Source organism: Stomoxys calcitrans, chromosome 4, assembly GCF_963082655.1.
Source record: "Stomoxys calcitrans chromosome 4, idStoCalc2.1, whole genome shotgun sequence".
NCBI lineage: Eukaryota > Metazoa > Arthropoda > Insecta > Diptera > Muscidae > Stomoxys > Stomoxys calcitrans.
This window is the reverse complement of record NC_081555.1, coordinates 162,309,637-162,337,593: the sequence shown is the minus strand read 5'-3', so window position 1 is coordinate 162,337,593 and position 27,957 is coordinate 162,309,637. Positions and strand designations below refer to the sequence as shown.

The 27,957-nt window shown below is 35.4% G+C and overlaps 1 protein-coding gene and 1 long non-coding RNA gene across 4 annotated transcripts in view; one reads left to right on the top strand and one right to left on the bottom strand.

Moving 5' to 3' along the window:
• Nucleotides 1-27,957, top strand: part of LOC106087816 (solute carrier family 41 member 2) — a 127,939-nt gene that overhangs the window by 29,687 nt on the left and 70,295 nt on the right. The window contains exon 1 of one of the 3 annotated variants that reach the window (XM_013252989.2): nt 3,458-3,861. The exons of the other annotated variants lie outside the window; for them this stretch is intronic. Within the exon in view, the coding sequence (XP_013108443.2) occupies nt 3,798-3,861 (64 nt within the window). The 5' untranslated portion in view covers nt 3,458-3,797. Of the gene's footprint in view, nt 1-3,457; nt 3,862-27,957 lie in introns of those variants that run through there. 3 annotated transcript variants of the gene reach the window in all.
• On the bottom strand, nt 383-26,809 carry LOC131997202 (uncharacterized). The gene is made up of 3 exons (XR_009398116.1): nt 26,229-26,809; nt 518-630; nt 383-442 (listed from the first exon to the last, which is right to left on the bottom strand). It is a non-coding gene; the product is annotated as an uncharacterized LOC131997202 (long non-coding RNA).

The window sequence follows — 27,957 nt, the reverse complement described above, 5'->3', positions numbered from 1 at the left end:
CAGTACTAGGCTTAAAGGATATAAAACAAACAACATTTTGCAGCAGAAGCAAGAGACAATAAATCTTATCAATATTGTATCATATCATTTGTGTTGTAGTGATGAAAAATGCAATTTCCAGAACATCTCAAGTAGAATAAAAGGTTGAGATGTTCTTCAAAATGAAAACAGCAAAACGAGTAAAAATCTTAAACCAAAGAATAATTAACATTAAAAAACTTAAAGTAAGGAAAAACTATTTTTTTAAGTATAAAATAAAAAACTTAGAAGTTTTTTTTTGAATTTTTTTTTACAAAATAAATATTATAAAAATTTTTATCAAAGTAAAATTTCAAGAAATGCGCCATTCTCAGTGCTTTATAAACAGTTTACAAAAACTTACGTCATTTGCTCTGAGTATTTTTTCATATTCAATATGCCATCTCAAAGTCATCACCCTATTCTGTTAAAGAATATTTGTAGAAATCGAAACCAAATTGATATACTCGCATCGCAGTATATCTATATAAGTACATACTTGATTTTATATACATCCATACATACATATATTTGGTTTTATTTGAATGGAGAACAAATCGCATGGGTTCAGTTGATCTCACTTCAAGCAGGAGTGAATTAAGAACTTGCAGCCTATAACGAACATCTCATTAAGCTAAATTTTAAATTAGAACTAGAATTGATGGTGTGTGATCATGTTTAGTGTTTTTATTTCCTATTAAAATAAAAGAGAAATCAAAACTAACGAAAACAACGAAAACTATAAAAAAAAACAGCTTAAATATTTGGAACAGAGTGGAAGTGGAAAATTTCCATATAGGCAAAAGTTCATTGGATAAATTTGTTGAAATCACTTGTGGGAGCAGACCTTTACAAGCGAATAGATGTGTTTAAATGTATTCGAATCTACAGTGTTGGGCAAAAAATTAATTGATAAAGGTTTTATATATTATATGATGACAAAATACCAAGAAACATGGTTCAATACAATTCAAATATAATAAACTAGCATAACCTCGGTTCGTTCCACTAACCTCTTTGTAGCAGTGCCCTTGGTCAAACTTCCGAAAGCTCATTTAGTGATAGCTAAGAAGTCGTGTCATAACTGTGTATACAATTTAAGAAATCTATCACTTTTGGTACGAATTTTCAAAATTATTTTTCCAAGTCTTATTTTTTGATAAGCTCTTTAATTTGCGCAGAATTCCATAATTCTAGCTCTTTTCGTTCGTGCTGGTCAAAATTTCACAATTTGGTACTCTTTAGTACCTAAACGCACGACCAAGCCTCATCTTATAGCGTGCCTATGAGCAAATATTTTAGCTTTGACCATTTGGGCTAGGCTTTGATCAGTCAAACTGTTATCCAGGCAATAATCGATATCTTTAATGAAATCGTTTGAAGTTTCTAGTCAAATGTTTTATCGATTTTTACGTAGACAAATTCTTTTCTAATGTCTGATAGAATAGTTAAACTTTCTGTATCCAGAAATAACTTAAAATATATCTTTAAGTTGTATAATTCATGTCATCGTATTTTTATACCCTTCATCCAAGGCGGATTCAGCAACGTGGTCTCACGCGAACAGTTGTTGACAGCAGGTTTGAGGGTATTAAGATGTCCGATTTTTGTTTGCATTCTATTTGTTGTCATCTTCTTTCTCGCATATTCTCTGCTCATCTACGCACACACGCACACAAATTTCTTTATGTTTGTTGGCAAATCGTCAATCAGCTTGATGGCAAAATGGCGGATTGCACCATATGATTTGTGGTTGTTGTACAAATGAGACCACCTTTAATTGTTTCGCCTGCCCTTCACCATGAGATAGGATATACAAACTTCGTCATTCCTTTTCTAGCACATTGAAATATTGGTCTCAGACCCCATAAAGTATACATTCTTGATCGCCATGACATTTTAAGTTGGTCTAGCCGTGCCCTGTCTGTCAGTTTGTGGAAATCACACTAATTTCGAAGGAGTAAATTTAGCCGCGTGAAATTTCGCACAAATACTTCCTGATAGTGTAGGTCGTTTGGGATTGTAAATGGGCTATATCCTTCCATATTTAGATATAACTCCCATATATGCCGATCCCCCGGTTATATTTCTTGAGCCGAATTGACTAGAATTTTGTACTATGACGCTTCTATAACATTCAACAGATGTGCCAAGTATGGTCCAAAACCTAAAAAATCTTCCATATAAACCGATTTCTCGTTGATATTCCATAATTATTATCCGATTTGACTAAAATTTTGAACAGCCACTTTTTCTACGACCTACAATATACGTGTCAAATATGTTCTGAATCGCTGTATAACCTGTATAAAGCTCCCATATTAATCGATTTTCCGATTTTACTTCTTGAGCTTCTAGGGGCCGTAATTCCTATCCGATTGGCTAAAATTGTGCACAGTAAATTTTTCCATGACCTCTAACATGTGCAAAATTTAAATATTTCAAGCTGAATTTTAAAAATATCTGAAATCAAAAGAAAAAATAATGCGTGGATGTGCCCTATGTTGCATTTTGTCCAAGATGCACTTATAAGGTGAGGTCATGCGAACAGCTGAGTACAATTCTTTTTTTTGTTTTAATTTTGTAGTAAATCTAAATGTCAAAGGCTTGTAAACACAGCTGTGATTTTTTTCTAAAATCTTAAAATGATCCTTTGATCCGATATTTTACACATAAGCAACAAAACAGTGTTATAATGATGAAAATACAAAAATAAAATACATTTAAAGAAGATGAGTTGCGAAATAATGTTTACTTCGAAAACCATTTTGGCATTTCAATTTGTGGCATTTGCCACTCAAGGTAGTTTCGTTAGGGGTAGAATTTTGTTGTGGTTCAAATGACCCTACCTCTTAATTGTACCATGTAGTTCCTGTAGGCGTTGAAGGTTATAAGGGTTCTACGAAGATTATATGGGGGTTATATTAAATTATGGATCTATGTGGACCGTTTTAGTGCAGACAATACATTTTTCCACATTTCGATATGTTCCGAAAATTTCGATAACTTTCTGTTTTGTTAAACGGGCTAAATAAAAATCGTCTATATAAATTAATAGACACATATAGATCGATTTAGTGCAGAAAATAATTTTTTCCATAAATTCAGAAACATTTCGATAAAATTCGGTATCTGCCGATTTCGCTTAAATTCTATCTCATTAAATCGAAATTTTAAATTTACATCAATGATGAGCATGGAATATTCAAACCGTAATGATTTTTATTGAATGCAGGTTTTCAATTTCCGCATCAAATTTTAGAGAATTATTGATAAAAGTTTCTCCTTTTGTGACTTTGATCTTTTAAATGGTAACAGATCAATATATAGAATTTTTGCTGTTTTTTAAAATTTTTTTTGCTCCACACTGTTGACACATTAAATAAACCTGTGTTTTTGGGTTTTCGTTGTTTTTTTTGTTTGTTTTGTTTTCTTTAAGAATACCTACGTTATAAAGCCTCAACTTTTTAAAATATGAGCACTCGCAAACCCCCAACAACAACACCCCAAACGAAACAGGGAACGGGAGAGTAGCAAGAGAAGTTCCATAGCATTCCATGATATTGAACAGTTTGTTTAAGTTTTAAATCGATTTATCTTAGTCTGAAAGTGCTATTAAAAGTAAGTTGAACTATACGAGACAAAATGACACGAGTGCGTCTACATAAATAAATACCGGTGAAACAATAAAGGAAAAGAATTAAAAACAAACATATTTGTCACAGAGCATAATCCATGTTAATTTGCTGCTCTTCAAGCAGCATCGACGATTGTCAAAAATGAATGGTTTCTTGGGAATAAGACTGTCCAGAGGATACATCAAACTTCCAGAATGTGAAGAAGGTAGGAGGGCAATAATCTGTTATGGAATATTTTCAGTTTTGTTGGAGATTTGTTTACAAAATAAATAATGATTTGGTCAAAACATATAAAGAATCTTGGTATCAGATACTCATTATCCATACACATAATTAACATAGAAAAGATACACATAATATTTGGGATTTAATGTGCCCTAGGGGCATCAATGTGCTGAACGTAAAGAAGGCAGAATTCAGGATTCACTTAACAAGGTTACGACAAGCGATCAACCGACACACACATTTTTAGGTTTTCGTCTTAAGCTTGTCAAAATTTTTACATTGGTATTCACAAAAGCTAAAACATCTTAAAGCTAATTTAAGTTTTTGAATATGGGCAGTATTGTTAAAGTTTTTACTTGTTTGCAAGGTGTTTGTTCACACTCAAATTCAAATTGAATTAATAAAATATACAACATTGAAATATGTCAAGTAGTATTTTAAAAAGATGTGAAATAAAAAGAAAAACATGTGTCAAAACGCTTTATAAAAACATTAAAAGAGCGTTAAGTTCGCCCGTGCCGAATATCATATACGCTCCACCATGGATCACAAGTGATTAGTCTTTTTGAATGACTTTTTCAATATATAGGAGATATATCAAGTTATCGACCCATTTGGACCTTCTTTGTCATGGTTGTTAGAAGCCACATAAAAATACCACGTTTATAATTTTAGCCAAATTCAATAGCAACTGTACCCTCTAAAGGCTCAAGAAGTCAAATTGGGAGATCGGTTTATATGACGGCTATATGAGGTTGGCACAGTTGTTAGCAGTCGAAACAAAACACCTCGTGCAAAATTTCAGCCAAATAGGATAATAATTACACCCTAAAGAGGCAAGACCCGAGATAGGTTTATATGGGAGCTATATCAGGTAAAGCCTCCATTTAGACCATACTCGGCACAGTTGTTGAAAGTCGTAATAAAACACCACTTGCAAAATATCAACCAAAATCGGATAGTAATGGCTCCCTCTAGAGGCTCTGGAAGTCAAATCGGCAGATCCGTCTTTTATGAGAGCTATATTAAACCATAAATCGATTTGAAACATACTTGGTACTGTTGTTAGAAATCAAAACAAAACACTCAACCAAATCAGACAAGAATTGCGACCTCTAGAGGCTCAAGAAGTCAAGATCCAAGACCAAGTTTAAGCTCAATGATAAGGGGCCTTCTTTTTATAGCCGAATCCGAACGGCGTGCCGCAGTGCGACACCTCTTTGGAGAGAAGTTTTACATGGCATACTACCTCACAAATGTTGCCAGCATTAGGAGGGGAAAACAACCGCTGAAAATTGTTTTCTGATGGTTTCGCCAGGATTCGTACGCAGGCGTTCAGCGTCATAGGTGGACATGCTAACCTCTGCGCTACGGTGGCCTCCTTATAGGAAGTATTTCTGCAAAATTTTAAGCGCCTAGTTTTACTCCCTCGAAAAGCGGACATACGGGCAGACATGGCTAGATCGACTTCAAATGTCATGACGACCAAGAATATACACTTTATGGCATCTCAGATCAATATTTCGATGTGTTACAAACGGAAAGACGAAATTAGTGTGACCCCATTCTATGGTGGATGGTGTAACAATGAGTGGATAAAAAATTATTACTGACATTTGTAAACATTCACAATAGGCAGATTTGGACAATCTTAATAATGACGCTCATGATGACAAACTTCTATTAGTGAATACTGCTTCTGCAGTAACGTCGGTAATAATTCATCAATTCATCAGCGGCGTTCACCAGAACAAAAAATATATAGCATTATAGGTGTGACAACTGCAGTATACACTCAATGCATGACACTCGACTTAAACCCAACAATTTTACCAAGGGCTTTCTTGTAGGAGTAGGAGTTCCTTTTTCGACCTCTCTAATATGTTGGATTTGAAGGCAATTGCGCTTTCAGTAAATGGAATATTCTCGTTTCCTTCGAAGAAAGTTGCCAAGTTTAATCTCCTGTTGAAAAGTACAACTTTCGCCTTAAGGGCGGTGTGCACCTCATCGACAAATCCTTAGCGAAATTTTCGGTTTGCTTTGTGTTACAGGGTGTTAAAAAGCTGGGGATATATATTTTTTTTTTGGTTCCATTGCTAGAAAAGATGTCAGATTTTTGTTTCCATTCTCTTTATTGTCATCTTCTTTCTCGCATACTCTCTGCTCATGTACGCACACGTATGCACACAAATTTCTTTGTGTGTGTTGGCAAACCGTCGATCAACTTGATGGCTAAATGGCGGATTGCACCATATGATTTGTGGTTGTTGCAGAAATAAGTCCACCTTTAATTTTTTCGCCATGGTAACTCACACAATACAAACCAACCTTATTTAATCTTTTCTGTCATACACGCTGCGCGAAGTATGTTACTCCACCTTAATTGCAGATGTTCAGTGAAGTTTACTCCCATCTCTGATTTTGTCCTAAAAAAGGGCTACCTACAAGCAAAACTAATTTCTGCTTGTATGCATTGTTTGTTTATGTTTTTCCGTTGTTCCGTTTTTAAGCAGAGCTTTTTTACATACTAAATGTTCATGGGGTCTTTACACATTTTGTTTCGGGCAATTCTATTTGTGAATCCTGCTATTAGTAAAGATTATCCAACATAAATAACTTTTTTTCATAGATTTTGGTTTCAACCGGGATTCACTGAATATGGTTAAGCCAAGCAATCAGCCGACATACAATTTGTTTAAATTTTTGGCAGAATTTGGCTTTGAGGATGTCAACTTGTTCTCTTTTTATATTCATTCTTTGTTTACTGTTTCCCCTATTTGATGACATTTTCAATTAGGATTTTTGACATCCCTAATGATGTTCATGGGCCCTATCCACTCTATGTTTTGCCAGTAACCTAACCTTCTATTAGTGAAAAATATTTGCTTCCAAATAGATATTTAAAAATTAGAACAAAGGATTCTTCTTATTCAGACATAAAATATTAAAAATTTTTTCTATGAAAGAACCCACCACCTTTCTTATTGTTGAAACTAATTGACCAATTACGAATGATAAAATCTATATAACTATCATAAAATTTATGACAATCTTAGACAGCAGAAATATATGGTTAATGGAAAAATTAAATTTCTTTAACGCCTTTTGTAATCACAAGTTTAAATAGTTCAAACACGTGGTGATTAATAACCCAACCTATCCTATAAAACTTTACCCCAAAAGGACAACCAATAAGCACTCCATGCAGTGTCATCAATTCACTTGATACTAATAATTTATTTATTGAGCAACCAACCTAATGAGTGTTAAATTATAAATACTCGACACTGACATTTACTATAAATCTTGATTGCATTTTGTGTGAGTGACTGATATCGATACTTTGTACGCGAGCAGTATCAGTCGCAATCGCCGTAGCCGAAGTGTCATTTGACGATTCACTAGGCACCGTCACCATCATTACGGAATGGTTCTACTGTTCAATGGATGCCTGCTGTTTGAGATTACGAAATGGTCATAAGTCAGGCTGCTGATCGTTGTTTCGAATGCATTTTTAGCTTTCTTGTTTTTCTAATAGTCAGTTGTTCTATAGCTAATTTATTTACTATCACATTTTACATGCCATTAGTTTAAAGGCGTTTTTTTAAACAACAACAAAAATATAAAGAGTGAAAACCATAAAGTTGTATAAATATTTAATGTAACAAAGACAACTATAGCAAATTTTTTAACAAAACGATGTAAGTACGCCTAAGAAAAACCTATTCACTAAATAAACAATAAATGTAGAAAGCTTATCGATTTTAATGATAAATTCAATTTAAAAATAAACAACACGGACTCAATAACTGTTTAGTTATTGCAGCAAAGCATATGGAAAAAAACTCGAACGACGTAAACTTATTTGATAAAAAATTTCCACAGAAAAGAATTATTCCAATGTAGGCAAAATCTGATCGATGAGATACAGGAACAAGTCTGTGGAATATCCTTCTCGGAACATTGCTACGTTAAGTTTAGAATGACAAGGCCAGCGCTGAATCAGATAAGTTCCCGTAATAGGGTAAAAACCAACTGGATAAAATATGGAAGATTACTCAGAGGAAGATGTGGGCAAGATGCTCTAGATTACATAGAAGACTTTTGCGCTTCGAAAAACTATACAATGTTAGCATTTCTTGTCATTGCGGTTACCTTCAATCATGAAGAAGCTGGAAAATCAAGGCATCAATATCCCTGCCTTATTTTAGTATATAGTGCAGTGCTGCGATTTTATCCAGTACAATGAACTGCTGAATACCTCTACTGTGAATGGAAAAATAATATTGAAATCATTCGTTTATGAATTAATGTGCACGAATCTTAATAAATGTTATTTAAGTTCTATGCCTGCACTATACACCACTACTGTGGCACACGGTATTATAACTTAGTGCATTTGTTTGTGATACCCAGAAGGAAGAGAGATAGACCTCTTGATAAGTATACCGATCGACTTAGAATCACTTTCTGATTCGATTTAGCCATGTCCCTCTGTTTGTCTGCCCGTCTGTCCTTGTTAATTTGTGTACCAAGTACAGGTCACAATTTTCATCCGATCGTCTTCAAATTTGGCCCAAGCATTTTCTTGGGTCTAGAGACGAAGTCTATTGAAATTGGAAAAAAATCGTTTAAGATTTGGACATAGCCCCAAATATATGTTCGTCCGATTTGCAGTAAGAATGCAATAAAATGGTTATTTGTTATCCGATTGTCACGAATTTCGGCAGGAAAGATTTTCTCTTAACTCTTGACATTTCTGGTGAATCTGTTCAGATCTAGATATAGTTCTTATATAATATATCGTCACAGCAAGCGCATTTATTGACCAATTTTGCACAACGCTTTCCACGAGGACTAGATTTAGATATAGCTGCCATATATGTAAATCTCCCGATTTTCACATCTAGAGCCACTGCAAGCACATTTATTGACCAATCTTGCCAACATTTTGTACAAAGATTTCCTCATGAACTACCACAATATTTGAGAAGTTTGCTCGAAATCGGTTAAGATTTAGATATAGCTCCCATATATATGTTCGTCCGATTGTGAGAAATATTGAAATAAAGTGCTCATTTCTTAACCCATTCTCTCGAAATTTGACAGAAAAGGTTTTCTTATGACTCTTAATGTAACTGGTGAATTTTATGGAAATCGGTTCAGATTTAGATATAGCTGTCACATAAGTATATTGCCCGATTTTCACTCCTAGAGCCACTGCAAGCGCATTTAGTGACCAATCTTGCCAACATTTTGCACAACGCTTTCCTCAACGACTACCACAATATCTGAGAAGTTTGCTCGAAATCTGTTCAGATTTAGATATACCTCCTATGTATGTGTTCGTCAGATTTTGGGTAATTTGCAATGATGTTATCATTTGTCAACCGTAGTTATTACAGTTGGAACACATTTGCTCGAAATTGTATACGGATTGTTTAATAACCCATTTGAAAACATATGTCGAGATCCATCAAATTTGGTTCAAAATTGGATATAGCTCTCACATTGTACTTATAGGGTAGGTGTAGGGTATTATATAGTCGGCACCGCCCGATATTTGACCTTCCTTACTGGTTTTATTAATAAATTTTACAAATATTTTCCTCCTTTTATACCCATCACCGAAGGAGGGGAGTTTATTCATTTTGCTATTCCGTTTGCAGCACATCGAAATATACATTTTCGACCCTATAAAATATATATATTCTTATAGTTGTAAAAATCCAAGCCGATCTAACTATGCTCGTCCGATCGTCCTTCCGTCTGTCTGATCGATTTAAGGTCTTGGGCTCATGACAAGCGCATTTATTGTCCGATTTCACAGAAATTTGGCACAGTTTGTTGTATTTAGCCACTCTACATCCCTGTCCAATACGGCCCTGATCGGTCCAGATTCGGATATTGCTGCCGTATATACGGATCTCCCTATTTAAGGTTTAAAACCCATTAATTGCGAACATTTTTACCGATTCCGCTGAAATTTAGCATAATGAGTTCTATGAGACCCAGTGAAATTCGTACCGGAAATGGTCAATGGTCGGGCTATATTTGGATTTAGTTGCCATATACCGATATTTCGATTTGAGTTCTAGGCCCAAAAACAGCCATTATTAACCGATCTGGCACAGTGAATTGTATTAGGCTCTTCGCCACCTGCGCTCTATATGCTACCTACAGCATCACTTGATACATATGTAAAATTGTGGCCGTTCGTAAGCTCAATTTTTGTACGTGCGATCGGTTAAGATCATTTGGGTGTTTACAAATTGCTCATTGGCGGAATTTTTTTAGTCAGAGAAAACGATGTTGGAAAATTCACCACTTCGTTTAAATCCAGCAACCCCTTTGCTCTTTCAAATCTTAATTTTTTTTACTTTGATGTAGGGCCGTGTGTATTTGCACCTTAAATGGCTTTACCTTGAGCTTGTGTTTGAATGTATGTTGCATTCATTTACGTGATATTTTCAGATCTTTAGCCATTTGATTGGCACCAGGTGGATTTCGATGAATTCGAGCCTTCACCAACCAATTCAGGTGCTGTTGAGATAAACAAACATTTCGTTCATTTTGAGGTGTTTGAGTTCGCCAACAATAGACGGTTATGACTTTCCGGCCAAATATAACACAATCACACCATTACGCTTAAACTCTATACGAAAAACTTTATTTTAAAATAAACTCAAAAGCATATGCTTTTGGTGGCTTGTAATATACATAAATCATTACCAGTCAATAAAACAAATATCATATAGCTGTCCTTTATAGTTTGACACATATACTAGTGAGAATTTCGTGTCAGCTACCCTACTGAGATCTTTAAATCCACAGGTACTATGCCATGTAAAAACTTCTCTCCACTCATTGATATGTGAGAAGTTTGTCCCTGTTTCTTAGTGGAAAGTTCATGGGCAAAATTTGCAATTTTACAAGGTAACCACGGTGGCACCCGTTTCCTTTGGAAGAGAAAATGCTCCAATTACTGAAAACGCAAGCGATGTCACACAGAAAATTAAACTTCAAGCCCATAGTACAATTAAGAGGTAGCATCATTCGCACAACAACAAAAATCTACCCTCAACGAAACTACCTTGAGTGTTAAAATAAAATAAAAACCAATTGTTAATACAATTGCGTGCACAGATCCTATAAAATTTTATTTAACTGCTACGTCGACACATGTTTTTGGAAATTGTTGTTCTAAATTTTACACATACTTGCACTTTTTTCCTCGAATTGTTTTGACAGGAGTGCAAATGGTGTTACCACAGTATATACAGTGCAATTCAATTTGTATATAGAACATCTGTTGTCAGGATTGCCATGATAAGTTCTTTACATATAAGTGTGGCCCCTTGCAGAAATACCTCTATTGTGAATGGTAAAATAAAATAAAAACCAATTATTAATACAATTACGTGCACAGATCTTATGAAATTTTATTTAACTGCTACGCCCATCGTAGCATCGAAAGGATGAAATATATGTACAACACAGAGGAAGACACCATCTGTTGCACTGCATTCAAAGGTAAACATAATGTCTCTGGACATTGTGGCTAGGCAAATTGGTGCGACCAGGAGAATAAATAAGCTTTCTCTTTGGTCTAGCAGCTAAAGGTATTGCGTCAGACTTGTCACAATGTCAGATATCCCAGACTGAGTGAACCGGCTATGACAGAACACTTATTTCACTAGTCGAAGAGAATAGATGTCCAAGGGCCTCAATCTTCTTCGCTTCTTCTTCAATTTCTGACACCTACTTTCCAGATGTCTTTCTCCACTTATTCTTTTCATTGGTGTTTTGGTCTTCCCCTATTGCGTATATCGCAATGTTTGCCTTCATAGGACTTCTAAGCAGGAGCTTCTTCATTCATTGTATTTTTATACGTTTGGCTATGCTAACGTCGTCATGCAGCTCGTGGTTCATAGGAAGCCGATATTCTTGATTTCTGCAGACTGGTCCATAAATTGTACATTGTTCAATCGCTTATTGATAAAAAAGAGCACTACTGTATACTTAATTGTGATTATTGGAGATAATGTATCCCTGGTAATAGAGAGTACGTAAACTTCTAAACGAATGGTTCGAGACTAAACTACTATGTGAGCTTTGTGGTGTGTTCGGAAGAAGTGGGACTGATCCTATGGAGAAGATTATTCGTCTCTGTAGAGTGTATCAAGTATCGAAGATCCCTGCAATTGAATAAGTGGATGGGGTGAATAAAACTTATTGTCTTAACGACGGTAGACCTAAATATTATTACAGTAGAGTTCTATAAATTAAATTTCTTTTATTTTTAAAACACAAATTATAAGACGGAAAAAATGTTTCCAGTACAAGTCTGTGTGTTTGCCGTGAGATGGTAACGCCATTTGCCAACCTGTCAGAACAATACGAGGAAAAACGTATTTGTAAAATTTTGTAAATAAAATTTACAAAACATGTGTGGGCATAGAAGTTTAATAAAATGTATAAAGATTTTTGCACGCAATTTTCTAAATAAGTGCTTCTAATTTTACTATGCCATTCACAATAGAGGTATTTCTGCAGATGGTCACACTTAATTGTAAAAAACATAACATGGCAATCCTGAGGACAGATGTTCTACAGTGCAGTGGTAATTTATCCAGAACTTCTTTGTCCTGGATAGGTGCCATTCATACCATTATACCAATTTTCAATGCACTGCAATTTATAGTACAAAAGTATTTGTAAACATTAACTACACCACGTATTAAATGTTCGTCGATACATGTAAGCGTATCAGCGGTATTCACAAAACTTAATATAAATTTGAAATGTTCGATAGATATCTGTAAGTGTATCACCGGTATTCACAAAACTTAATGTAGATTTAAGATAGGTTTATTATGACAGATTTCCCTTGTAGAACTGTCAAATAAACCTATTTTAAGGTTTCAATTAGTTTTGTGAATTAGGCCATATGTGTTTGTCTGTCATGTAAACATGTATCAAATCATATATGTATATTTATTTATCATACGATGGTCACTTACGCAGGCATCGATAATAAACTTATGCTATCGATAAGATACTACATATCTAATGTTGAGTTTACATGGGACATCTGATGCATGGTCATTGTAATAGTATTGGTGAAAACAAAGGTGTATGCGCCACATGTACACATAACCATCAGTCATGACTGAAAAATTAAAATCATTTGATTTTTTCGATGAATGATATCTATCGATTACCGTTTACAAAGAAATGTTTAATCATTAATTGACAGATATTGAAAAACATGTTCTGTAACAAATAAAGTTAAAAAATGAGAAGTAAAGTATGAAGAATTAAATAAAATCAAAGAAAAGAAAAGATCGATTTATCGTTTTTGACAAAAGCTGTAATCAACACGTACGCACGATGAGTACGATCACGATGTTCCATCTAAAAGGGCCATAAGTTGACAGATTGGGTATTCTTGAAATATCGATGTGGCCCGCAAGAGGTATTTAATGCAGTGTCGCGTATTGTAAACGTTACTGTAAACAGCAGTTAGTAAATGTAATGTACAAGTAAGTAGATCAATAAATCATTGTTGAGTAACGTAATTGTAATCGAACTGTGTTTTAATTGGAAATAAAACGTATACAGCAAAAAATTAACAATATCTTTCCAAACAGTCAGGCAACAAATAAATTCTTGGAAAACGTATTTTTGAACTCGAAAACAGCCCTTGACTGTCTCAGATTTCTTAAAGATTTTTGAACATTTGTCTGGGTACTGGGCCACAGATATATTCCAAAGAATTGAAGATTAGACAAGCTTAGAAGAGTAGGAAGTACATTACACATTTCTGGTGATCTGGAATTTGAGGGCATGGTTAGAGACTACGCAGTCCTGGGCAAGACTCAAACAACATGTACGCTGATATTTAAAATTTAGGAAATTCGGTAGAAAAAACTATTTGGGCGTTTCTCAATCCATACATTTGTTTTAAACTTAAAGAGGTTTGAAAATGATTTTGTTAAAAAATGTGAATCCTAACAATATGGCAAACCTGCATTACATTTCCAGAGAATGCCTCATAGAGATCAAAATGCTGAATAAACTTCATAGGGACAGATGTTACATGGATAAGGTATGTGGTGAGAGGTATTAAAAGTCCAGCCTGGCAAAACTTTATGAGTCTTTGCTTGATGCGTTAAATGAAAATTTTTTTTCTCTTGAAAATTTTGTGTTTTGTTTTTTCTAATTGTAATTATAAATTTGCGAAATTTTTTTTGTTCTTCGGTAACTTTTTCCCCTTTAGCTTAACACTGACTACGACTTTTCGCCCGAACAGCTGTCAAAACGCACTATAAGAAATGGTAACGAAGAAAATGCGAACAAATTCCGTAAAAGTGGTACTGAGTTCTATGAGCAAAATAGTAGCGACATGTCGCTGCGTCACTACAAATTTCGCTTCAATTAATTGCAAATGGAATTAAATGCTTAAGCAATGCAATGCTGTTGTCTATGTTGTGTGTTGTTGTTTGCTTTTGTTTGTGCTGTGGAAGAAGTGAGTCCATCGGATTACGCTATAATATAACAGGCATTTTTGCTGCTAATCAAGTCAGTACTAGGCTTATTCTATAATATTTTCAACATTATAAAGCGATAGTCAAAGTACGCAAATATAACTGTCGTCATTATCAATCCTTCGGAGATTATCTTAAGCAGACAATCTTGATCTTTTTGGAGGAGACATGTTTATTTTTATTGGTGAACATATTTTAATTTTTTTCTTTATTGAAAAACCCAAATAGATTTCGATAACAAAGCAAAAAATTTAAACCAAATGGAAATCAAAAAAGAATTCAAAACATTGTTGGGGTTTTTCGAGGGTATGCGTGTACTCGTGTTAAAATCGCAATAAAATTTCAAAGAAATCAGCTACCCATGTTATCGAAATAATTGCCAGCAGTCAATTTTATTACAAACCAATCGAGTGGAGTGAAGAATAAGATTTAGAAAACGATTAAAACCCCACTAGCAACAACAAAAACTTCACCAATTGCCAGGGAGGAGTAAATTAATTTGGTCTAGTGAATAATCAACGCTATCGTGTGGGTGATATAGTATGTAGTTAAAAAAAAGTTGTTCAACACACCACCCTTTTGTAACAATTCAATATTTTGATCAGAGACCTCATAAAGTTTATATACGAATAGTTTTGATCGTTTGTCCGTTCGTCTGTCGAAATAACCGCTCGAACTTTGCACAGATACCTATTGTTGATGTAGGTCGTAAGTTATTGCAAATGGGTCATATCGGTTCAGATTTGGCTCTAGCTCCTATATAAAGAGGTCATTTGACTTGGCTTCTTGAGTCCCGGTTTACATGAAATTTAGCATAAAGTGTTTTTTCATGAGTTTCAAAATTCGTGGTAAACATGGGCTATATGTTGGAGGACACCATAGCGCATAGGTTAGAATGACGCTGAATACCTGGGTTCGAATCCTGGCAAGAACATCAGAAAACAAGTAAAAAGGCGTTAATTTTGGCCGGGCCGAACTTTGGATTCCCACCACCTCGGATATATATGTAAACCACCTTTCGTCAAAATCCGGTGAAAAAATGCATACCTTATGCCCCATAGCAAATATGTTCCGATTTGGACCAAATACTAATAAGTACAAATCATTGTTCAATTGTGTATATCAAAATATTGGTCTTTTTAGCAGCTATATCTAAAAATAAACCGATCTGAAACATAACCGACACGGATGTCGAAAAACCTAACATAAGTCACTGTGTCAAATTTCAGTGAAATCGAATTATAAATGCGCCTTTTATGGGGCCAAGACCTTTAAATTGCGATATCAGTCTATATGGCAGCTATATCCAAATCTGGACCGATTAGGGCCAAGTTGCAGAAAAATAAGGAAGAGACTAGCACAACTCACTGTCCCAAATTTCGGCGACAACGGATAATAAATTCGCCTTTTATGGGCCCAAAACCTTAAATCGAGAGATCTGTCTATATGGCAGCAATATCCAAATCTAGACCGATCTATGCCATATTGTAGAAGTATATCGATGGACTTAACTTACTGTCCCAAGTTTCACCGACATCGGACAATAAATGCGCCATTTATGGGCCCCAAACCTTAAATCGAGAGATCGGTCTATATGGCAGCTATATCCAAATCTGGACCGATCTGGGCCAAATTGAAGAAAGATATCGTAGGGCCTAACACAACTCACTGGCCCAAATTTGAGCAAAGTCGGATAATAAATGTGGCTTTTATGGGTCTAAAATCGTAAATCGGCGAATCGGTCTATATGGCACCTATATCCAAATCTAGACCGATCTAGGCCAAATTGAAGAAGGATGTCGAAGGGCCTAACGCAGCTTACTGTAACATATTTCAGAAAAATCGGATAATAAATGTGACTTTTATGGGGGCTATATGAAGATATAGTCCGATATAGCCCATCTTCGAACTTAACCTGCTTATGGACAAAAAATAATCTGTGCATAGTTTCAGCCCAATATCTCTATTTTTAAAGACTGTAGTGTGATTTCAACAGACAGGCGGACGGACATGGCTAGATCGTCTCCGATTTTTACGCTGATCCCCTCCTAATGCTGACGACATTTGTGAGGTAATTTGCCATGTAAAAACTTCTCCATAAAGAGGTGTCGCACTGCGGTACGCCGTTCGGATTCGGCTATAAAAAGGAGGCCCCGTTTCATTGAGCTTAGAAAACTTGAATTAGACAGCACTCATTGATATGTGAGAAGTTTGCCCCTATTCCTAAATGGAATGTTCATGGGTAAATTTTCATTTGCATTTCGGTGTGTAACATAATGTCCCATATAAACGAATATGTAGATTGACATGCTGAGCCCCTGGAAGCCGCAATTGTCATCCTATTTTGCTGAATGTTTTGCACGTAACATTTTTTTCTATTTCCAACAATCGTATTGAAAAATCTATCTATAACTGAATGCTGAATTTTTTCACGTAATTTTCTTTTGTGACTTCCAGTAATCATGGTCAGTATGGTCCATATCGGTCTATAAATGAATATAGCTCCCCCATAAACCGATCTTCCGTTTTGACATCTTGAGCCCCTGGAGGCCAAAATAGTTATCCGATTGGGCTGAAATATTGCAAGTTGTGTTATTTTGTGATTTCCAACAATCATAGTTATTATGGTCCAAATCGGTCTATAACCTTATATAGCTGTCTTATAAACCCATAAACCTATTTGCCATGTCGTGACTATAGAAGCGTAATTGTTGCCTGAATGGGCTGACATTTTGCACGTGGTGTTCTGTTACGACTATCTACAGCCAAGTACGGTTCACATCGGTCTTTAACCTGATATAGCTCCCTTGTGATATGTTGAGCCCCTAGATGCGGCAATTGTTATTTGATTGGTCTGTTAAGACTTTCAACATCCATGACATGTATGGTCCAAATTGGTCCTTAACCTCATATAGCTCCCATATAAACTGAACTCCCGATTAGCCATCTATGGCCTCTAAAAGCTTCAATGTTGGCCTGATATGGCAAAAATTTACTACAAAAAGTATAACTATGGCCTTCAAATAAATTAATTTATTTATTCATTGTGACGGGCTCTCAAGGTTCGGCGAGGGCGAATTTAGTACACTGATAAAAATAATTTTGAAAACCACAACTTTGGTTGAAAAAACTACGAAAGTTCTTAATTTTTCTGGTACAATTTATTTTGAATCTCTGCGACCCAAAGAACAAATTTATTGTTGAAAGGCACTCTTTTCAAGCCATCATATAACAAGAACAACAATATATCCATAAACAAGGCAAAAAACCATCTAACCAGCCACCACATGTGCTTTGTTTCGGTTGGTGGTGTTTTAATTTTCTCAATTAATTAAATAAAAACATTTTTTGTCTGTCAAGTCTCTTGTAGAGGTTTACTTAAGTACTTCAACAAATAATGTCTTCGATTCAATGTTTTAATTCTTTGAGAATTTCATGTTTCACATACAAATTTGGTAGTTGGTTTTTTTCTAAGAGTATTTATTTTCTGTGTACATAGTTATCAATTATATAATTGCTCGCAGTTTTTTATACATTGTGAGTATAACGGGTTTTTTCGTTAAGTGTATCTTTTTGTAATAGTGGTAACTCTGCGCCATAGTTTTTGTCGAAACAATAACGGAAATTCACAATAATCAAAGCTTCCATTCTATCACAATAACTTCACATTGGTATCATGGGGGATTTAATGGCAAAAACAATCTTATATATAAAATTTAATTTGTGTAGGTTGGTCTGGAAGGAAACATAGGGTATATAGTTTTTTGATATCGGGAGGGAGCCGGAGAAGGCCCCTTACCCTAAAAGAACTAACCATTAATGAAAGTGGACCGATCGGGACAATATGGGATTCAAATGAAAGGTATTCAAGAGTAGAGTACGAATTTCATAATAAAAATTGGATCCAAGTACCTGGGGGGCCGCCCCAGTCCCAAAACCCCTTAAAATAGGTTTATTTGACAATCATTACCACATGAGACTCAAATGAAAGGTATTTGGGAGTAGATGGCGAATATAGTCAGGAAGTAGCAATAGGCTTTATAATTTGTCGATTTCGGACGGGGGTGGACCCTCCCCCATTACCCAAAAACACCACCCAAAATCAAAAGTGGATCGATAGGGACAATATGGGTATCAAATGAAAGTATGCGGGAGTAGACAAAGAATGTGGCATACAAATTCATGTCGAAGTATAGGGGGTCACCCCACCCCCACAAAAACGCCCAAAATAGGCCCTCTTCTGCCAAAAACACAACCCAAAATCAAAAGTAGACCGATCGGGGCAATATTGGTATCAAATGAAAGACATTGGAGAGTAGAATACGAATATGGTATTAAAATTTGAGTCAAAATACCCATCGGGGCGCCCCAACCCCAGAAACTTTCCCAAACAGACATATTGGACGTTCATTTCAATATGGGGCACAAATGAAAGGTATTCGGGTGTAGATTTCGAATCTGGCATGCAAAATCAGATCGAAGTACAGGGCGTCACGCCACCCCTTAAAAACGTCATTAGACCCATTATGACTGTATGATACTTGACTGAACCGATTTTCTTAAAATTTTCATAGATTGTGTACGTTTGTCTGGAAGGAAAGATAGACTATAGGCGCATTAAAATTTGCGTTCAAGTCTAGGTGGGGCTTTTTCTCCTAAAGAAACGTCAAATGGGTTATTTGACCTATTATGACAATATGGGACTCAAATGAAAGGTGTTTAAGAGTAGAAAAAAAAAATTTGATATCCAAATTCATTCTATGTATCTTTCGATGTGGGCCCAGTTAGTCTAATCTTTTCTTTCGACCAAAAGATTTTTTGCAAAGCGTGTCGTGGCAATCCTAATAATACTATTTATTTTGTTCAGAAAAACTGTAATTTCCATGTAATGATTCATCTTAAATTGTTATAACTAAACGCTTAATAATGTCCAAATTTCTTTTTTGCTCTATCTGCTTATCTTATTTTCGCCTTATACTAAGCTATATGGACTTTGCAATCTGAAATTGTGTCGCTTATGGACAGATATGTCATGTTTGAATTAATGCAACAATTATGCCTAGTATAAATTAAAAAATGAATTTTAAATACATATATATTTATTGATCCCATCAGCAATCAAAATTCGAGTTGACTTGTTCGTTTGAATGTGGGTCCCTTATCTGGCGTACGTGAGATCACGTGCGTGATTAAAAACCTCTTTATAACAAAACACCTTCGATGTTCGGGGATTTGGACTAAATCATATATTAATTCACAATGGAAGAAAAAATTTTCTCAAGTACTCCCCTGAGTACACAGACGAATATACGTCTGCAATCAAATAAATAAACAATAACAAAACATTTAAATATATATATCACTTAGTGTAAATAGTAATTTGCGTCAACCAAAAAAAGATTATACTTTAATACCTTCACTTTAGAATGGGAGGTATACTAATCCTGGCACTCAGTATGTGACACCGGAAAATATGATCTGCGATTTTACTGTAAATAATATACATTCTTGATTGGCTTTATATTTTAAATCAATCTTGCTATATCCGTCCATTGTTCGAAATCCTGATAGCTTTCGAACGAAAGAAGCTGTTAGCTTGAAATTTTGCACACATACTTACCTTGATGTAACTCGTTGGGTATTGGAAATGGTCTATATGTGTTCAGGTTTAAAAATAGAGATGTTCTGAAATATTGTTCCTAAGGTACATTTATGTCCTTTAACACCCGCTGTTTGCTCAGGTTTAGATATAGAAATGGTCTGAAATATGGTGCATAAGGTATATTTATGCCCTTTAACACCAGCTTGGCCCTTCAACAACCGCTTGGCCCATTAACACCCAAGATATATTAAAACTTGGTTCCTCACGACCACGACCCCAGCTTATAGGGGTTAGGTAGATTAGACACTTTCGTCCATAGTAATACTACAGACTCAGAAGAAGAATGCCTTCAATTTTCTACCGTTAAACCATCCGGATCGCTTTAAAAATCCCAATTACTTGCGAATGTTCACATCCACTTATTCAGACAAGCCTTTAAGTAAACAAAAACATAAAGTGGAACTTTTACTGATTGCCAGTGCAGGGCACACAACAGGATTTCTCTATTTTCTTCTACCTCGACGTTCTCGCAGCTTTTCAGTTCCCATTTGGTTGACATTTGGTTTCCGCACAACCAAAGTTTAGATTAGGTTATCATAGGTTAGCTTATAGTGACAGTCTTTTGCCATAAACAATACTCGTTACTTGAAATCTACAGCCTATCAGCATCAGAAGTATTTATACCAATACATACAATAGGGATCGAAAATATACAATTTGCAAAAAGGTACTTTTTGGACCGAAAGAATACTTTTCAGTTTTGCATAGGGATTTCAAAAGAATACGAGTACAGAAATTAAAAATAATTCTGTTATGCTATTGGATCTATAACAAGTTATAGTCCGATTCGGACCATAAATGAAGGTTAAACATTGTAAAAGTCATTGTGTAATATTTCAGTTCATTCGTATAAGAATTGCGCATTGTAGGGGCTCAAGAAGCAAAATCGGGAGATAGGTTTATATGGGAGCTGTATCATGCTATTGATCAATTCAGACCATATTAGACACGTATGTTGAAAGTCATGAGAGAAGCCGTTGTACAAAATTTCTGCCAAATCGGATGAGAATTGCGCCCTCTAGAGGCTCAAGAAGTCAAGACCCCACATCGGTTTATATGGCAGCTATATCAGGTTATGTACCGATTATTGCAATACTTTGCACAGTTATTGGAAGTCATAACAAAACACCTCATGTAAAATTTGATGAGAATTGCGCCCTCTAGAGGCTCAAGAAGTCAAGACCCCACATCGGTTTATATGGCAGCTATATCAGGTTATGTACCGATTTTTGCAATACTTTGCACAGTTATTGGAAGTCATAACAAAACACCTCATATAAAATTTCAGTCAAATCGAACGAAAATTGCTCCCTCTAGAGGCTCAAGAAGTCAAGACCCAAGATCGGTTTATATGGCAGCTATATCAAAACCTCGACCGGCTTATATACAATCCCAACCGACCTACTCTAATAAAAAGTATTTGTGCAAAATTTCAAGCGGCTAGCTTTACTCCTTCGAAAGTTAGCGTGCTTTCGACAAACAGACGGACGGATGGACATGGCTAGATCGACTTAAAATGACATGACGATTAAAAATTTATATACTTTATGGGGTCTCAGACGCATATTTCGAGGTGTTACAAACAGAATGACGAAATTAGTGTACCCCCATCCTATGGGGCGGGTATAAAAATATTTGTAAAATTTAGAACTAAAATATGCAAAACATGTGTGGTCCAATGAAATTTATTAAGATTTCTGCACGCAATTGTATATATAATTGGTTTTAATTTTATTTAGCCATTCACAATAGAGGTACTTCTGCAAGTGGCCACACTTATTTGGATACCCACCACCTCGGGTAATACTGACAACAGATGTTCTACATAAGCCTGCACTGGTAATTTATTCAGAACTTCATCGTCCTGCATAGATGTAATTTTCATAAAAATTTCATTGCACTGCACTATATATTGGTTGCACAAAAAGTAATTGCGGATTTTTCATATAGTCGGCGTTGACAAATTCTTTCACAGCTTGTGACTCTGTAATTGCATTCTTTCTTCTGTCAGTTATCAGCTGTTACTTTTAGCTTGCTTTAGAAAAAAAGTGTAAAAAAAAAGTATATTTGATTAAAGTTCATTCTAAGTTTTATTAAAAATGCATTTACTTTCTTTTAAAAAATCCGCAATTACTTTTTGGGCAACTAAAACACAGCTATTAATTAGCACAAAACAAAATACACAATACACAACTCGTACACCCCCCATCTCCTTTTGCATTTCTTTTATATCTTACGAATTTACATTTGTGGAATCAATAACTAATTAAAGTTCATCACGAGGTTTTTAAGTTTTTCGATTGGATGAAGAGTTTATAGATATTGTATTATTCATAAATTCTCCTTTCACTTGACGCAAACAAAATGTTAATCGCGCACGCATTCACTTCTGTCCTTCAGATAGGGAAATTTGAGAAGATAATAAGACTTTCCTCTCGTTAGTGACATTATCACTGTTAAGATTGTGATTGATCTACAATTGGTTAGGAAAACTGTTCTTATTGTATGGACATGAGTACCATCTGTATGTCAATAGCTTTTTGAGAAAAATAAATAAATATCAAGTAAAAAAGCATTAAGTTCGGCCGGGCTGAACTTTGGATACCCACCACCTCGGGTATATATGAAAATCCCCTCTCGTTAGTGACATTATCACTGTTAAGATTGTGATTGATCTACAATTGGTTAGGACAACTGTTCTTATTGTATGGACATGAGTACTCATCTATATGTCAATACCTTTTAGTGAAAAATAAATAAATATCAAGTAAAAAGGCATTAAGTTCGGCCGGGTCGAACTTTGGATACCCACCACCTCGGGTATACATGAAAATCCCCTTTCGGCACAATCCGGTGAAAATTGGATAACTTATGCACCCAAATTCGACACGGATATTGAGTGGACTAATAAATAAAAGTCACTCTTGAATTTTGTATTTAAAATTTCAACAAAATCGGGTAATAAATAAAGCTTTTATGAGCTTCAGACCCTTTATCGGAATATCGGTCTATATAACAGTTATATCTAAATACAGTCCAATCCAAACCATATTTGGGACGGATGTCGGGAGAAATAAGACTACCCACTGTTTTAAATTTCAGCGAAATCGGGTAATAAATAGAGCTTTTATGGGCTTCAGACCCTTTATTGGCAGATCGGTCTATATTGCAGCTATGTCTACATTTAGTCCGCTCTGAACTACATTTGGATCCTATGTTAGGAGGCATAAAACTAGTCTCTGTTTCAAATTTCAGCAAATTCGGTTAAAAAATAAAGCTTTTATGGGCTTCAGACCCTTTATCGGCAGATCGGTCTATATGACAGCTATATCTAAAAACAGTCCGATCTGAAGCATATTTGGGTACTATGTTAGGAGGCGTAAAACTACTTACTGGTTCAAATTTCAGCAAATTCGGTTAAAAAAAAAAACTTTTATGGGCTTCAGACCCTTAATAGGGAGATCGGTCTATATGGCAGCTATAACTAAATATAGTCCAATCTGAACCATATTTGGGTCCTATGTTAAAAGGCGTAAAACTACTAATTTTTTTTTTAATTTCAGCGAAATCGGTTAAAATATAACGCTTTTATGGGCTTTAGATCCTTTATCTGGAGATCGGTCTATATGCCAGCTATACCTAAATATAGTCCGATTTGATCCATATTTAGGATATCAGGATGCTTAAGATAGCCCTCCGTTTCAAATTTCAGCGAAATCGGGTAATAAATAAAGCTTTTATGAGCTTCAGACCCTTTATCGGCAGATCGCTATATATGACAGCTATATATTAATATAGTCCGATATGGACTATATTTGGGTCAAATTTCAGCGAAATCGGATGAAAAATAAAGCATTTATGGGCATTAGACCCTTTATCGGAAAATCGGTGTATATAGCAGCTTTATTCAAATATGGTCCGATTTGACCCGTTCAAGAACTTAACCAGCGTGCATAACGTATCTGTGCCAATAACAACAGACGGACGGACAGACACACGGACATCCTTAAATCGCCTTAGAATTTTACGACGATCCGAAATATATATACTTTGTAGGGTCGGAAATTGATATTTCGATGTGTTGCAAACGGAATGACTAAATGAATATACCCCCTTTCCTACGGTGGTGAGTATAAAAATATGCATGCACATATTTAAGGTCTTGTATAAGAACATAGCTCTAGACGTTATTGCTTATTTTTGCAACTATTGATACATAAACAAATACGTCCGTATAAACAAAACTTAATGGCGCCTTAAAATACTTTTATTTGACACTTCTATAAAGGAAATCTGTATATAATATGTATAGTATATAAATTCGTTTGAAAAAAAAATGGAAATGGAAAGTTTTTAAGGGGGTTTTTGTATACCTATTTATCGTAGAACTATACGTTTATACTCGCTTGTTATAAAAAAACATTGAATTTAAAAAGTGGATGGGCTTAGCTGCTGGTGCTGTTTTTCTTATAAATTTACGGCCGTACTCACAAAACTTAATGAAACCAAGGCGTATTTATCAGGTGGCCGCATCAACCCAGTTGAGAGAATTTAATATGTCAACTCAATTTTGAGATCGCCATACAAAAATATAAACTTGAAAATAAATATTTTACAAATTGTGTTTGCTGCTGTTATGGTTTTTAAATTAAGGGTATATAATGACACGCGTCTGGCAACCTCATTAACTTTCAGTTTCACTCAGGGAACTTAGGTCTATTGTGTCGCCCCACAAATATTCAAAAAGCGCACAAGAACACTGATGAAATTTACGTCAGTAGAATGCTAGACAGTAAAATGAAGGCGGTCCGGAGAAGCTCCCTCCAATATGCCACTTAAAGCTATAGTAGTCAAGAAGGGCAAAAGACTATTGCATGAAGATAATTTTGACAAGAACTCCTCCATCCCCACAAGTCCAGCTTATATCCGCCATGTGACCAGCGCAAGATCAAAGCCCTGACATTGCACAGGATTTTCAGGACATTCAGTAGTGAGATCGACAGCTGTATCACATCTAAGAGAGGTCCCCTGAACATACCAAGTTACCTAGTATTTTGGTAGTATACTCTATGCACTCTGAACGGCCAACCATGACAACGATGATGACAACGTTATTCAAACAAAAATTAACTGTCCTTTTGAAAAGACCTGAAAATTCGACAAATATCCAAGAGCAAAAAAAGGGGTACACAGTCCCTCCTTGTGGAGACTGAGCTGTAATCACAATCTTCCTATTTGAGCCATTTGTTTGCATTAATTTGGTAGCCTTCTACGGCTACAATAACCTTATGAAAACTATTTAAAACTGCCATATTGGTGGTTTTGTGGGTTGTTGTTGTAGCCACACTTTCATGTGGAGGTGGCGATCGTTATCAGGCTTCCATAGGTCAGCAAGCTCGGTCCAAAGGACCGATCGCCGAGGGAACAGGGTAACCATTGGTTATTAAAAGGCGCCAACAACCCGCCTTATCATATCGATCATCATAGGCATTCAGTATTTGTCCAAGAGTCGGTTCCGCCGGGACTCTCATTCAGACTCTCCTCTCGATACCGCTGATTGTCCGCGACTGCCACTATTCTGTATTCCACTATCTGCAACCTGTGGACGGTAGCTCGCAGCTAATCTTTATCGTGACAGCAATGAACACCACACAGATCGGACCTCAATCTTCCAGCCAGTTTTGTGGTTAAAGCCTCTAAAGCTAATTGGAATTTTGAACATTTTGAAATATGTGTTTTCTTGTCTGACACTCAAAAATTAATAAACTTCTTTCTTCATGCTGTGGTTGGTCGAAGCAAATTAGCCTAAATTTTTAAATGTCAGGGTGAATCGAATTTTCTTCGCCCTGTTTACAAATATTGACATATCAAGTTCCCAAAAAAGATGGTTTGTTGTAGCAATTCGCCGATGCGGCCACCCTATTAAATACACCTTGAATGAAACCTTAAAATAGCTTTATATAACAGTTCTATTAAGGAAATCTGTCAAATAAACCTATTTCAAATCTACATAACATTTTGTGAATACTGATGTTATTTTATTATAATTTGGATTTATTAAAAAGGTATTAATAAATAAAAGTAAAATATTTGCACGATTATTATCCGAAGGTAGTGGAATTTTTTTATACTCACGCAATATGAGGGTAAATGTTTCATATTGTACTTATGTTCATTGATCTCCATTTGCTTGTCTCTCTTCCCCTCTTTCATTTGGAAAGTTTTACTAATTTGTATTTATTTAATTGAATTTAATTAGGCTTCATTGACTTTTTTGCTAGAGGTACACTTTTGAGAACGTGTTACGATGATTAATTGAATCACAATTGATGTCTGTCAAAACAAGGTGCAAATAATAACATCGTTGACATTTAACTCCCTTGATGTGTTGACCAGGCCCAACCTAAGACCGTTGTCTGTTTGTTTTTTTTTTTCATTGCTATTCTCATTCTCAATCCCATTAAAATAATCTATAATTTTCACTTGTTGAACAATGTGAAATCTTTAATATGTGATTAATGATTGACATTATAAGAAAGAAGAAACAATTGTAAGTTTGTTAAAGTGTAGACGGATATGTGCTTTATAAACTAATAATTGTTGGTATTGGAATGTGTATGAAGCAATAAATTCTTAAAAGGTCCCTAGAAATATGATTATTAACTCTGGAGAAACATGAATAATACATTAAAATTTGAACTGTCATTTGTTATTGCTAATGGAACAGGTTCAAATTATGAAAATATGCTTACGCATGGTGAGTTCTACACTTGAAAAATAATTTCTTTGAAGAAATCCCAATCAGTAGTTACGAAATTATAATTTAGTTTCATTTAAATGTTGTCTTTAAGGAAAATTTCTTTGATATGCTATCTTTAGAGAAAATTTTACTAAAGTTTCGTCTTTTTACGAAATATCATTGCAATGTTGTCTTTCGATAAAATTTCATTGAGCTTTAGTCCTTAGTGTAAAAAACGCCTTTATTTATTTTACATATTTTTCACTTATCATTTTTTATATGCAGTTTGACAGCTGTAAATAGAAAAAAGGAACAGCGTACTAAACCTTAATGAGCACTGATAAACTTCGGTGTTGCCGGATTTCTGTTCTTGATCAGGTGTTTTTATCATTACATCATTACTTACTTTACTTTAATTGGTTAAGACAGAACATTTGTTCCACTAAGCCGAAGGTAGAATAGTGTTCCAAGCGGGGCTCGATCTTCTGTGCTCATTCTAAAATCTCTGACACCAAGTTTCGAGGTGTCTCCCACCACTTGATCTTTCCATCGGGCTTTTGGTCTTCCCGGTTTGCGTGCACCACCGTGTTTGCCTTCAAAAGACTTCTTTGCTGGAGCTTCTTTATCCATTCTGACAACATGACCTAGCCAACGCAGCCGTTGTATTTTGATGCGAGTAACTATGCTATCGTCGTCATACAGCTTGTGGTTCATACGTCGCCTATATTCTCCATTAACGCAAACTTGTTCATATATTTTACGAAGAATCTTTCTCTCAAATACTCCAAGCACTGCCTCATCTGCTTTCACAAGTACCCATGCCTCAGAACCATATAACAACACGGGTAGTATCAGTGTCTTGTATGGTGTAATCTTCGTCTGTCGAGAGGTGACCTTGTTTCTAAACTGCTTACTTAGTTCAAAGTAGCATCTGATTGCCAGTTATTGTTCTTCAGTCGAGTGGAGTATGCCGTTGCCATATGTTGTTTTTGCAGCTGTTCAATGACACTGCAGCTGCCGTGCAGTGTCAGATCGTACTCTCCTCGCCATGTTCAAAGGGGTGCAAACCTTTGCTGCAATATGGTAACGATCCGAATTTATATTCGCTCCAAGGATCGATCGTAC